The sequence below is a fragment of the Canis lupus genome, chromosome 3 (assembly GCF_011100685.1).
Source record: "Canis lupus familiaris isolate Mischka breed German Shepherd chromosome 3, alternate assembly UU_Cfam_GSD_1.0, whole genome shotgun sequence".
Classification (NCBI taxonomy): Eukaryota; Metazoa; Chordata; class Mammalia; order Carnivora; family Canidae; genus Canis; species Canis lupus.
The window spans coordinates 62607450-62621613 of NC_049224.1; the positions used below are offsets into that span (position 1 = coordinate 62607450).

The 14164-nt window shown below is 47.2% G+C and overlaps 1 protein-coding gene across 6 annotated transcripts in view; it reads left to right on the forward strand.

The window, feature by feature from the left end:
- Positions 1-14164, forward strand: part of POLN (DNA polymerase nu) — a 156234-nt gene that overhangs the window by 129364 nt on the left and 12706 nt on the right. For all 6 annotated transcript variants that reach the window (XM_038533251.1, XM_038533255.1, XM_038533254.1 and 3 more), the window contains 2 exons: positions 6086-6168; positions 12036-12167. In XM_038533251.1, coding sequence (XP_038389179.1) covers positions 6086-6168; positions 12036-12167 — 215 coding nt within the window. The remainder of the gene's footprint in view (positions 1-6085; positions 6169-12035; positions 12168-14164) is intronic.

The following is a 14164-nucleotide window of genomic DNA, read 5'->3' on the forward strand; positions in this document are numbered from 1 at the left end:
TGGCAGTAAGGATCTGCACCTCCCTGGGGCTGCAGAATTTGGGGTGGTTTGACTTCAGAGGGGCATGAAGGAACATTTGGAATAAGAGGAATGTTCTGTATCCTGATTGTGTTTGTGGTTATACAGGTGTATCCATTTTTGAAATTTCATTGGACTGTGCACTTAAAATGGGTGCAATTTATCACGTGTTAATTATACGTGAATAAAATTAATTTTTAGAAGCCAATAAAAGAAAACAGGAGACCTGGCCCTCTCTGCCAGCCACAGCATCCTCCACTCACAGGTAAACCCTTAACCTATGTCCCGAACCAGTCATCGTACTTTGTGTTAAGCCACTTCAGACACTTCTGCATCCGGAAGGGTCAGCGGACCTGGGCTTCTGGGGTGGGGTGGGAGTGAACTAACTACCCAACAAGCAGATGCAAAAGCAGAATCCCTCTAAGGTATCAGGAACCAGAGGCCCTGCCCCACTGTGGCCAGTGGAAATCACACACTGAGCTTGCCTTGTGCCTCTCAGCCATTTTCATCTTTCTTTTGTAGGAATATTTTGTCTTCGTTAGGGTGTTAGCCCTTCATCTCTGATACATGTTATGAATATTTTCTCCTTGTTTGTTTGTCTTTTGACTTTGCTTATGGTATCTTACGCCACACTAAAGACGTGGGGTTTTGGGTGGTAGTGGTGGTAGGGGAGGTGATCCATCAACCCTTCCCCTCACTGCATCTAGATTTGGTTACAGAGGAGCTTGTCAGGTTTTCTGGTCCCCTTCTCCAAACGGCTCTCCAGATGTCCCAGAACCATCTACCAGGAAGCCCATCTTTATTCCACGGGATTTCTGCATGTCATTGAATCTGCCCCTGAGGTGTCTGTTCTACTCAGGTGCTCTGGCTCTTCTCTTGCTTGCACCACACCACTGCACTGTTCAGGGCTTGCTGCCTGTTTTAATGTCTGGGTGGCCCAGCCCCTCCCCCCGCCCAGAGTTCTTCTGTTTCCAAGCCTTTATACACCATGTGAACACCAGCATCTAGTCCCATGGAAACACTTCTTGGTATTTTTATTGAGATCACATTAAATACATAAATTACTGTAAGGAGAGCTGATATCTTGATGATATTGAAATATCTCAGTCAAGAACAAGGGATGCCTTTGCATTCAGTCAAGTCCACTTTTGTGTCTTTCAGGAGGTTTTAAAGATTTTTCATATAGGTTTGACACATTTCTTGTTTATTCCTAAGTATTTTGTCATTTTCACTGAAGTTGTAAATGAAGTCCTTTCTTCCATTGTATGTTCATTCATGTTATTGCCATACATGGTCTATTGCCTTGCTATGCTAATTTTATTTCTTGCTACTTTATGAATTATTTTATCATTGTTTTTCTAGGGATTTCCAGAATACTACCTTGTCATCTGCAACTAGAGATAGTTTTCTTCATATTTTTCAATTCTTATGACTCTGATGATATAGCTAATAGTTCCAGAACAAGGTTAAATAGTATTGGAGGTAGTGAGCACCCTTGCCTTGCTTCTGACCTTAGTAAGAGTGCTTCTGGTGTTTCTCCATATAGTAGGATGCCAACTTTAGGATTGGGGTGTGTATTTTATAATTTTAAGGAAGTATCCAGCTACTCCTATTTTCCCAAGAGTTTTTATTAGGAGTAGGTATTGAATTTTGTCATAGGATTTTTTCAACAACTATATAGACAATCACATAATTTGCTCCTTAGTTCCATTAATGTGATGCATTATATTAATAGCTATCCTAACATTGAACCAACCTTGCTTTCCTAGTATAAACTCTGCTTGGCCATGGGTACTATTTTCTTATTATAGGGTTGGACTCCATTTGCCAATATTCTATTTTAGATTATTACATCAATCAATATTCATAGGAGGTAGGGTCTGTGATTTTCCTTCATTAAACTCCCTATTGGGGTGCCTGGGTGGCTCAGTTGGTTAAGTGTCTGCCTTCAGCTCAGGTCATGATCCCAGGGTCCTGGGATCAAGCTCCGCATCAGGCTCCCTGCTCAGCGGGAAGCCTGCTTCTCTCTCCCACTCACTCCCCCTGCTTATGCTCTCTCTGTCAAATAAATAAATAAAAATCTTTCTAAAAAATAAAATAAACTCTATCATGTTTTGGTATAACTGTTATACATACTTAATAAAATACATTTTTCTTCATTTTCTGTTTGATAAAATTCCCCTTTGAAACCATCTGGGTCTGGAGGACTTTGTGGGGTAGTTCCTTAATAATTTTCTCTGTTTCTTCTTTGGACATTCCTCTGTGGCCTAACTTTGATCTCTACTAGAGCAAATTTTTATAACTGTATTTTCTTAAGAAACGTCCATGTCACCTAAGTTTTTTAATTTATTTGCATAGAGTTCTGCAAAATAACTTAAGATTTTTTAAATTTCTTGCATATCTGTAGTTACCTTCCCTTATTGTTTCTTATTTTGTATATCTGTGCTTGTTCCCTTTTGATTATACCAGCTAATGGTTTATCTATTTTATTTTTTACAGTAACCAGGATTTTTATTTATTAATTTGGTCTAGTGTTTTGCTGTTCTCTACTTCATCAATTTCTGTTCCTATCTTTATTCTAACTTTATTATTTCTCTCCTGTGTGTTCTTTGATTTGTTGTTCTTTTTATTGTTTTTTAAGTTGAAAACTTAGTTCATATACAGTTGGCTCTTGAACAACATAGGTATGAACTGCATGGGTTCATTTAAATGAGGACTTTGGGGCACCTGGCTTGCTCAGTTGGTTGGATGTGTGTCTTCAGTTCAGGTCATGATCTCAGGGTCCTGGTATCAAACACTGCATCGGGCTCCTTGCTCTACGGGGAGCCTGCTTTGCCCTCTCCCTCTGCCTGTAGCTCCCCCTGCTTGTGCTCTCTTTCTCTGTAAAGTAAATTAATAAAAAAAATTTTTAAGATTTTATTTATTTGTAAATAAATATATTTACCTTTTTTAAGATTTTATTTATTCATAAGAGACATGAGAGAGAAGCAGAGATATAGGCAGAGGAAGAAGCAGGCTCCCTGCAGGAAGCCCTATGCAGGACTCAATCCCAGGACCCCGGGATCACACCCTGAACCAAAGGCAGATGCTCAACCACTGAGCCACCCGAGTGCCCCATAAATAAAATATTTTTAAGAAATTAAATAAATAAGGACTTTTTTTGCTTCAGGACAGTACTGTAGATGTATTTTCTCTTCTTTACGATTTTCTTAACATTTTCTTTTCCATGACTTACTCTATTGTAAAAATGCAGTATATGATACATGTAACACACAGAACATGTGTTAACTGACTGTTTATGTCATCAGTGAGGTCTCCAGTCAACGGGGGGCTATTAGTAGTTAAGTTTTGGGGAAGTCAAAAGTTATACATGGATTTTCGACTGTGCAGGGAATCAGCACCCCAACCCCTGTGTCGTTCAAAGGCCAACTGTACGTTTATTCTTTCATTTAATTTATTGTATTTATTGGTATTTATTGGTATTTATTCAATACCAAGTGTTCAGGGCTATGAAATTTCCTCACTGTTTTAAATGTAATCTACTGCATCTGACATACAATGTATTCATTAGAAGTTATATAATTTTTTTAAAAGATTGTATTTGTTGAGAGAGAGAGTGCAAATGGACAGAGAGAACAGAAGCAGAGGGAAGTAGACTCCCCCCTGAGCAGGGAGCCTCACACGGGACTCCATCCCAGGACCCTGAGATCACAACCTGAGCCGAAGGCAGATGCTTCACCGACGGAGCCACCCAGGTGCCCCAGAAAGCTATATAATTTGTATTTTTCTTCACCCCAAATCTGAAAGAAGTGTTTTTTGTTTTATTCTAGGTAGATGGGATTGGGTTTGGTTTGGGAGAAAAGAGGGCTTTGGTTTTAATTTTTTTAGTTTTCTTGCACTGTGATCAAAATGTTATTTTAATATTTTTGCTCAGTGCAATCTTTTGATATTTTCTGGTGCCCTAATGTATGATGGGTTATTATGAATATGCTGTATGTGTTCAGGAAGAAAATATATTCTCTACTATGAGAGCGTGGTTTTGATATACATCTATAATATCTATGTATTGATTATACTGTTTGGATCTTGTCACACTTTGGGAAGAAGCAGGTTCTGGGAGAATTTAATGTTTCATCATACAACTCCTGGCCTGACAGCACTAAGGAGAGGTCACCTACGTGCTTGGTTGCAGGGCCTGGCTCTAAAGTGCTTGGTCCTTCCCTCCCTACAGCTGCCACTGGAGGGTCTGAGTCCTTGTCACGGATGGCTGGGCAAGAAGCAGGGAAAGCCAGTCCTAGCAAGTTTTCCAGCAGTGTCTTTCCTGAGCAGGCTGGGAGCACCTGTAGGCTTTCCCAAATAAAGGGAGGGAGGGTGGACAGTGACCTAGGAGTGGACACATATTTGTTCTGAGCATGAATGCATGTTGGCTTTTTGCTTCTCATCTAAATAGAGCTGTTAATGATACCAAGTTCAAGAGTGAGATAAACAAGTGGGCAAAATATCTTGGTACAGTGGGAAAAGCACAAGAATGCATTGGTACTTAGATCACGTGGTAAAAATTTGTGCACTCCAGAAGGCCAGTGAACATGGGAAAGTTGGCGTCTCTGAGGGTCTGTCCCCCCAACAGAAACACCAAAAAATCAAGCAAAAACTGTCAGAACCAGCTTTGTCAGAACTCTGGAAAACAGTCAACAGTTTATAGCAACTAAGGAAATGCTGAATCAAGAAAAAGCAACTACAGATGGTGGGAGTGCTTTGTGGCATTTGCACACCTCCACCTCCCTTTGGGGCCCAGGTGCCTGGTTCCACAGAGAGTGAGCAGACCTTGTTCAGAGATCCACATTTAGTCTAAGCTGTCTGGGGGCTGCCCCAGGGCCTGACAACATGCATTGTTTCTTCTACCTCAGAACTCACTTGGGGCAGACAAGTGGGGGCATTGTTAGAAAACATGTAACTTAAACAGCCACAGGGCAAGATAATAGGGAGGTTTGGGAGGAGCAATTGGGAAAAACTGCTGGGGTGGGGGGCACCTAGGCAGGGCAGTGGGTGAAATGTCCCACTTGGTTTCAGCTCAAGTGTGATCTCAGAGTCGTGGGCTGGAGCCCCACGTGAAGCTCCACGCTCAGCGGAGAGTCTGCTGGAGACTTTGCCTCTACCTCTGCCCTTCCCACTTGTCCTGTCCCCCTCCCCTCCCTCTAGAATAAATAAACATATCTCAAAAGGAAAAAAAAAAAGAAGAAGAAGAAGAACTTCCTGGGCACTCAAAGCTGCCTGTGCACACCAGGAAATTTAGAGAGCCACATGCATGCCCGAGGAAGCTCACACACTCAGAAAAGACTGGAGAAGACCCCAGGCTCTTCTGCGGGGCTGGTGTCTAGGCCCAGTGCCAGCTGGAAGGGAAGGATAAGGCAGCGCTGCCAACGGCCCAGAGCAGAGCTGACCCACAAAGATGGGGACAGATTCCCTTTTCTATTTCCGTCCTCATGCATCTGAAATGCCTACTCTGTCAGAGACACCTGGTCCACCTGAGGCACATAGCTGTGCAGGGAGGTGGGCACCTGGAGCTACTCAAACAGCTCAGCTTTACCCTCTGCAGACTGTGGCAGTTCACATGCTGGTCAGGTGTTGAGTTGATCTTTATTTTGTCTGAGTGCTGTAGGCTTAAGACTGGCTCACCCACCAGCCCAACCATATCTGCAAGGAAGGCCGAGGCTGCCCAACTATCCTACACAGCCCAGTGTGGAGTCCACTGGGCTCCTAGGCCCAGGTGCCCTGCACTGGGAGCAGGCTCTCCTCAAGTTCTGTTTGGTACCCCTTTGGTGAAAATCCTTTTTGTGTTTGATGCTCAGGAATATGCCCAGCTTGCACCTGCTCAGCCACAGCATTAGCATCCATGTGGAGAGCCCATGCTGAGCCAGATCTGCAGGTGCTGAATGTCCCCCCCCTCCCTATGGACAGGTTTGAAATGGTTAAGAGCCGTGGTGGGTGGCATGCTGCTTGAACTCACATGGCCTCCTCTGCAGGCACGATGCTGATATGCCTGACCACATGCCATCTCTCCACACAGGAAGGACATTCCCCCAGAATGTGTGACATATGCAGACAGAGAGCAGACCAAGAAGGTGGTGTACTCCGTGGTCTACGGAGCAGGTAGGCTGCGGACCAGTCTTGGGTGTCACCTGTAGGCCACCTGGAAGTGGCCCTTGTCGTCTGCCCTAAAGAGATCATTCTTGCCCCTTGGAGCTCACTCTGTGAGTTCCCAAGTGTCATTTACAAAACACCAATGACATCTGTGATGCACCAGATACCAGCCAGACCCCTCAAGGCTATTAACTCCCTCAGCATCTGGCCAGCTGAGATAATAAGCACAGGAGTGAACGTAGACCAAGATTGCCCAGCTGGGGGGCATGCAGGGCTCACACCTGGCCCCAACCTCACATGGCTGTGTTGGGGACCATTTCTGTCCTTGAGATGCTCAAGGGGACTTCATCCTAACCCAGGACACAAGGCAGAGTGTCCTTGTCACCCTCCCCCCCCCCCTTTTCCTGACGTGGCTCATTAAATTCTATGGAAACTCTTTTCTCCCTCTACATCATGCTGAGCCAGCGAGGCCTCGTGTCCCCTCAGGATAGCAAGGGAGAGTGTCAGAAGGGGCCGTGGGCCAGCCAGCACCTCTGGAAGGAAGGGCACATCTGGCTGTCCACTGGCCTGCATGGACTGCCTTTCCTTTGGGTCAGTCCTGTTTGAGCAGCACAGCACGTGCAAGAACACTGAGAGGAGAATTTGTTTCCCTGCCACTCAAGGAAAGGCAGCAAAAGGGGATGAGCTTTCAGGGCAGGAAAGTCCAGGCAGATGTATAGTCGATTATATGCAAGAGCCACCTTGTACTTCTGCAGTGTGACCATGTGCTGGGACGTGAGAGACTTGCATATGATGGGTCTGGAACGTGCCTCCTGCTGGCCAGCCTGGCTCCCAGCCTAGGCCCTGTAGTCACTCTCTCTGCTGCACACCCCCACATCCACAGAGCTCCCTCTCTTAGCCGTCCCTGACCACTGTATCAGAGATCCATTTCCAGATCACACATTCGTGGTCATTCTGTTTGTGGGTCTCTGTGGTCTCACCTGCAGCTCCACTGGGGGGCACATCAGCAGCCCTCAGGTCTTGCCACATGGGTCCCGCAACATAGGCAGAGCTTACCACACAGTGGCTTCATTCTTGGGAGCCAGCGAGATGGTGCTACACACTTATATACACCATCCCAGGTCAATACCTCCATGACCCACACTCCAGGGGAGGGGGTTCCGTGAGGAGCATGAAGACCAGGAGGCAGGACCTTGGAAGCCGCTTAAGAGTCCATCAGTCACACACCGCTGTCCAGGCTTGGGGCCCCCAGCCCTGTGCAGCACGCAGCACACCTTCCATGGCTCGCTTCCTCCAGAGTGCCACCCATGCTCCCAGCCCCAGGAGCCCCATGAAGCAGGAGCTCTGCCAGCTATGCCCATGGCCAGGCACACAGCAGGCTCATAATAAATACCGAACCAATTAGCAAACTGGGTAGTTATCTGACTCTACTTGTGAAAACATTTTGTGTACACAGAAACAGGCTAAAAAACTTTGAAAAAATTGAACTCAGTGGTGATAGCAGGATGATTCAGATTTGCTTGGTCTGTCTCCTCCTCTTGGCCTCTCTCTGTGTGCTTCTGAAACTTCCCGGGCTACTGTCGGGGGTGGGGGCCAAGAGAGACGCAGCATTCCACCAAGTTATATTAGATTTTGGTGCTTTGCCTCCTTGAGCCATATGTCATAGACATACTGTTAGCTTTGGCTCTGCGGGAAGAGTGTTACCCCGCTTCCCTGGCAGGTAGCCTGGCTAGAGTCCTAACTCTTCCCCCCTCCTGGACCTGTGACCTTCCACAGAGCCCTCCACCCCCTTTGCCCCAGTCACATATTTGTCAGTGAGAAGGTAGGCTTGTTGGGGTGGTGGCTGGCACCCTGGGTGCCCCTTGGTTCAGTGCACACCAGTACATAGTGCTACGGGACCAGCATTGTGTGCAGTAGTGGGGCCACCACCTTGGATCCAGCTGGGAGAGAGGGATGGGTGGGAGTGTGCAGAGCCATCAGTGCAGCCTTGCACAGACGGCAGGACGCACCCAAAAGCAGTCTTCACTTCTGCTGGTTTGGCACCTTCTGGAGGATGCACTTTATAAAGAGCTCCACTTTGTAAATAAGCAGTGAGTCATTAGCCATGATGTTAGTGAAAAGAGTAATTTGGCTGCTTTTAGCCCTGACGGTGACAGGGTTCCCACCCCAAGCCTCCATTTCTGCTGTTCCTGTTGTCACCGGCCTGCTTGACAGCAGATTCCTGAGCATCTGCTGGCATCAGCACACGGCTGTGCCATCCTCCCCACGTGTGAGGCCAGAGTCTTGCCAGGCGAGCCTGTTGGGTCTCTTGGGCTGCTGGGAACCCTCTGGAAATGCAGCACATATGCTTCCTACCAGCTGGCTTTCAAGGGCTGCATGAAAGGTACCACTGAGGGTCTGGAAGCTGCTGCTTTGAATGCTAGGGACACATGGCAGCGGCATTGCCTAGGTTGGCGCCATCAGCATGAGGCTGTCATCAGTGAGAGACAGGCAAGGAGAATTAGAACAGTGATATGAGCAGAGAAGGTGCTCAAGAGAGACTTCACATCTGTGCGGGCCTCCAGTGGTCTGAGGGTGGAACAGCCTGATCCCCACACCTCCCCCAGACTCTGCCAGGGGTGGGGTGGTCCCTGCCAGAATCGTGGTGACCACAGAGCAGCTGTTCCCCGGGAGCCTCACCCAAAGGGATGACCCATGAGCTCACTACCCCTCCTTCAGCCACTTGCCAACTAACTGCACCCTAGCCCAGTCCTGCCAATGGTCCCTCTGAGCCCATCAGGACTCACTGCCTCCAGGAAGCCTCTCCTGATGGTCTTGCTCTGAGCTCTCCCTGCTCCTAAAGTCCATTCAACCTCTGATTCTCCTCAAGTCGTCCAGCGTTTAAGTTTGCCTCTATATCCAGTCACATTTGATCAGCAGACATCCCCAAGTGTGTGCCCAAGTGTGGGCACAGGGGGCCTTGGGGATGGTGCTGTGCTTGCTCCCACGGGCTGACATCCATCACAGGAATTGCATGGGCCAGGAGGACAACATAGAGTATCTCATGCACATGCCACAGAGTTACTAGTGCCAAGTGGGGCTGAGATAGGCTGGGCAGGCTGTCCAAGCAGTTCTGAAAGACACATAGAGGTAGTCACGTCTGCTCCAGTTAGACCAGCCAGCACCGCTGGAGGCCCACTATGTGCCAAGCACTCACAAGGCCTAGGGCTACAGACCAGAGGAGAGACTATTAGCAAATATGCTGAGAGAGCGCTTGGAGAAAAGGGAGTGAAGATTGTCTTCCTAAAGATGTAGCGCATGCTCACACACGATGTAATTAGCCATCTGTGGGAAAACACATTGTGTGTTCTCGTAGGATTTCAGAGATGAGGAGTGACTTGTGCTTCCACCAAGGGGGCTCTCACTGTCAGGGGTACTCTCAGGGGGACAAGCCTGTGGGCAATTACGACTCACATGGGAGAAACGTGATCACGTGAACCAAAGCACGGAGGAGAGTTGTGTGGAAGGGGCTAGTGGAACCCAAGGCCATCCTGCTTGGGGGGCCTCTGAGTGTGACAGGCCCACTGGAAGGGCACCGGAGCAGGAATCCAGAGAACTGACTGGACTCTCTATCTCTTTCCCAGTCTCTGTCATTTTCCTTGTGGTTGCTGCATTTTTTCAGCCTCTGGTAAACAGGCTTCTTCACAGGACCTCAACCTCTCTGCTCTTCAGATATCCTAGCATCTCTACCTAATAAAGGAATGATTTCTCAGCCATACATACTGAGAAGGAGAAGTGTGACTTCTGTAATGGCCAAGCAGGTCCCAGCACATGTATCAACTATAAATTAGGGAAAAAGTACTACCTAAAGGTACTAAAAAGTGACCTTAGGGAGGAATGGTTCAGGGTGAGTTCCCCTTTTTTATAGCTCTTCACCCAGAGACAGTCCTCAGCCTGTGTTATGAGCAGCCAAAACACCAACAGAAGTCCATAGTCTTACTTGCTTGAAGAAACAGAGGACATACTTTGAAGCAACCAGAGAATCTGGAAAGTGAGGGAGAAATCTCAGAAAAAAAGAGAGCCAAAGAAGCTCAAGAATCCCAAATTCTGGGTATGAACTCGGCGCAAACCTCTGGCTGACCCCTAACGATGCCGAAGTAGGGCAGACTTCAAATAGCCCAGCCAAAGTGAAATGGACTGATCTGAGATTTCAGCTGCTTCCCACTGCAAAGCAACAAAGTTCAAAGTTTGATGTTGGCCACATTAGCTGCCTCCTTTAAAAAAAGGTTAATAATCCAGAACAAAACATAATAGAATTCAAAGTGTCTACCACATTTCATTCACAACATCCAGTATTTAATCCAAAATGACTGAACATATGAAGAAACAGGATAATTTGATCTATACTCAAAAGAAAAGGCCATCACAGAAGCAAATCCTGAGATGACCCAGATGTTGAAATTAGCAGACAAGGATTTTAAAGCCACTGTTATAACTGAGCTGAAGGATGTAAAGGAAGGCATGCTCATAAAGAATGAAAAGAAAATAGGAAATCTCAGAAAATAAAAAGAACCAAATGGAAATCCTAAAACTGAAAATTACAATGTCAGAAATAAAAAATTCACTGACGAGGATTAATAGTAGATTAGATGTGAGAAAGGATTTAGCTGAGGAGACTCAGGTTCCCGCGAGCCAGACCTGCTGGAGGTGTCCAGCCATCATCCAATTCCTTTCTGAAAGCTGATGGAGTTTTGCACCAGAGTGATGTAGCAGAGGGGCACTGATCAGAAAGTCACAGAAAGAAGGAATTAGAGATGGATTATTTCAGTGTAATATATTCATGAAGCTATCACATGGTCTTAATTAAGCCCTAATAGGGAAAATTGAGTTTTTTTGTTTGTTTGTTTCTGTCCAAATGACATGGGACAGTCAGGCAAGCTTGGCAAGAGCAAGGACAGATGCTCCACAAGCTCTCTCTGCTGTGAGAGATTTTGGGGAGCACAGGGCACCACTGCAGCCTTTCCCATTCTCCCTAGCCGAGCGGTGGAAGCAGACATCTGCCCCTTTGCTTCCCCAAGATGTGCGACCACTGAAAGCATCAGCTGCCCAGGGCTAGAGTGGCCTGGCCACAGAGAAGATTGGATCTGTGAGCCCCATCCATCCTGCTCCTTCAGACATGTCCCCTTAACAGCTCCTGGGATAAGGACTAGTGTTTGTGAGTTGTAGGTGAAGAAATGGGGCTGACGGCAGGCCACAAAACTGCCCCAAGGCCACACAGAATTTCCAGTGGGTGACCCAGGTCAGCATGGCCTCAACACCTGCTCCCAGCAGTCTGTGCTGGAGCTGAGGTTCTGTCCTGACCAGATCTTGCTGTAAACAGTCTCACAAGAATACCTGCATCCTCTGGGAAAGAAATAGTGGCCTGGACCAGAAGTGTTTGTCTCAAAATAAAAATTTCAAGGATGGGAGCTCCTAAGTACATTTTCTCATGATTTAGTGATGGAATATTTCCTTCCCTTTTCCTCTGTGCCTCTCCCTGATGTCCTCCACTCAGGTCAGGTCTCCCTCTGGACGGGGCAGTAGAGCTACTCACTCACGACTTTATAAGCAGTACTTGCCGGGCACTCAGCCAACATCACTGAGTAAATACATGTTTATCAGGCACCAGTCTAGGCCGAGCAGCACTGAGCACTCAGCTGGAAAGCCTAAACCAACACCATCCTGACCAATCAGAAGAGACGGGTGGTGCCCCGGGACCTGGACTCATAGGGTCTCCCAAGGGCCCTTCCGAGGGTCCACTGCTGTGTGTGGTGGCCACTGCCTGGCAGCTTGCTCTCCTGGTCCCCACAGGTGTGACCAGGGCTTGCCTCTGATCTTGAGCGTTTCTGTCCACACAGGGAAGGAGAGGCTTGCAGCGTGCCTTGGGGTTACTGTACAGGAAGCTGCCCAGTTTTTGGAGAGTTTTTTGCAGAAGTACAAGAAAATCAAGGACTTTGTCCAAACAACCATTGCCCAGTGTCACCAGACAGGTGAGCCAGATGCAGCCAAAACCTTTGCAGTCCCCTCTTCCCCTCCCTGCTGACTACATACCTGGTCTCCTGGCCCCTGCTTCTTTGGGGGTGGCCTGCATGTGGGAGGGGACTGGCGGGCATGTGGGAGGGGACTGGGTGAGCGTGAAATGGGACCAAAGGCTCCAGTGTGAGAAGGGTCCAGAGTAGGATCAGCTTGAGGCAATCTCAGAGTCAGAAAATGCTCGATGGGGGATGCCTGGGTGGCTCAGCGGTTGAGCATCTACCTTCAGCTCAGGGCAGGATCCTGGGCAGCTTCAGCCCAGGATCGAGTCCCACATCAGGCTCCCTGCATGGAGACTGCTTCTCCCTCTGCCTGTGTCTCTGCCTCTCTCTGTGTCTCTCATGAATAATAAATAAATAAATAAATAAATAAATAAATAAATAAATAAATAAAATCTTTAAAAATACATAAATAAATTTGGCTTGTTTCTAGTTAACCAAATTTATACCATCTTTCAAGAAAGAAAGAAAGAAAGAAAGAAAGAAAGAAAGAAAGAAAGAAAGAAAGAAAGAAATTGCTCAATAAGCAGAGAGAGAAACTCTTTCACCTAAAAGTGGAGAACACATGCTCATATGAAAAGCACATGGTATGTTTACAAAATTTCAACACAATTTGGTCACAGATTTCAAAGACTATCAAATAGAACATGTCATGTGACCACAGTGGGATGCAAAGGTAGCTCATACCTCAGTGTGTGGCCATCCGTCTGTCCACCTGCTTGAAAATGTATCACACTCCTTAATGACTTAGAATTAGAAGTCACAAGAACATTACAAACATCTTAGAAATAAATGACAGGGAGAGGATCTCCATACTGACACTTCATGTAGAAGAAATGGAATACTTTAAAAGTAGATTTTAAAAGGAAAGAAAGAAATTTGTGAATATAAATTGGTTGTATTCAACCCAAGACATTTGGAAGAGAGCATCACAGAGAAATGAAGAAGTGGGAAGGAAAGAAATGAGCTGGAGCAGAAATTCAGGAAGCAGACCTTGGGAAAGGAGCCAGCCACAGGTACAGAGGGGCACTCGGGCTTTATGGAAGGGACAGCTGTGGGCCAGCCCTCCTGATGGCTGTGGTGTGCTCCCTTGGGGTCCCTCAGGAGCCAGGCTTGCTGAGGACTGGCAGTCCTGGGCAGCCCTCCCACAGGCTCCTCCTGGGCCTGACCATGTGTCCAGGCAGTAGCCCCACATGGGGCCCCTGTGGGCACTGAACACACTTAGTGCCCAGCTCCCTTGCAAAAGAAAGCCAGCAAACCGCTTCCATCCCCAGCAAGCATCTAACAGGCTCCCTGGACCTGGGGGCTGAGCCCCCACCTGCTGCAACCCGCACCTTCAACAAAGGGAAAATAAAATACTGCCCACTTTGAAATGTCAGAAGAGCAACAGAACCCAGTGTTGACGAGAGTATATGGAGTCAGGATTGCCATAGGCAGAGGACTGTGAAGGTGCAGGCACGATTTCAGTGGCTTTCCATAAAGTAACTCATGTAATCCTCACTGCAGTTCTACAACTGGGTAGTACCCTTTACCCATCTTACAGATGAGGAAAATGAGTCACCAAGAAGTTAAGTAGCTTCTCACATTCACACAGCTAACAGGCAGTACCAGGCCAGGATCCTGCCCCAGGCAGCTTAGGCCCAAAGCCAGCACCCTCCCTGCCACCTCATACTCAACTCTCAAAGGGCCACACACGAGGTATGCATGCCCTGCAACCTGGCTATTACATTTCTGGGCAAACACTGAAGAAATCGTCAAATGATCATTAAAATCTTCCACAGACATTTGTTGAGGCTCAGGCACTGTGTTGATGCCAGTGATTCCATCCAAGAGCAGACAGAAAGACCGGGTAAGCAAGTACATTCAGACAGGATCAGAATGATGGGATTCTCAGTGTGAAAAAAGCCAACAAGATGCCAGTACAGAGAGTGGCAGAGGGAGGTCCCTGGAGAGCA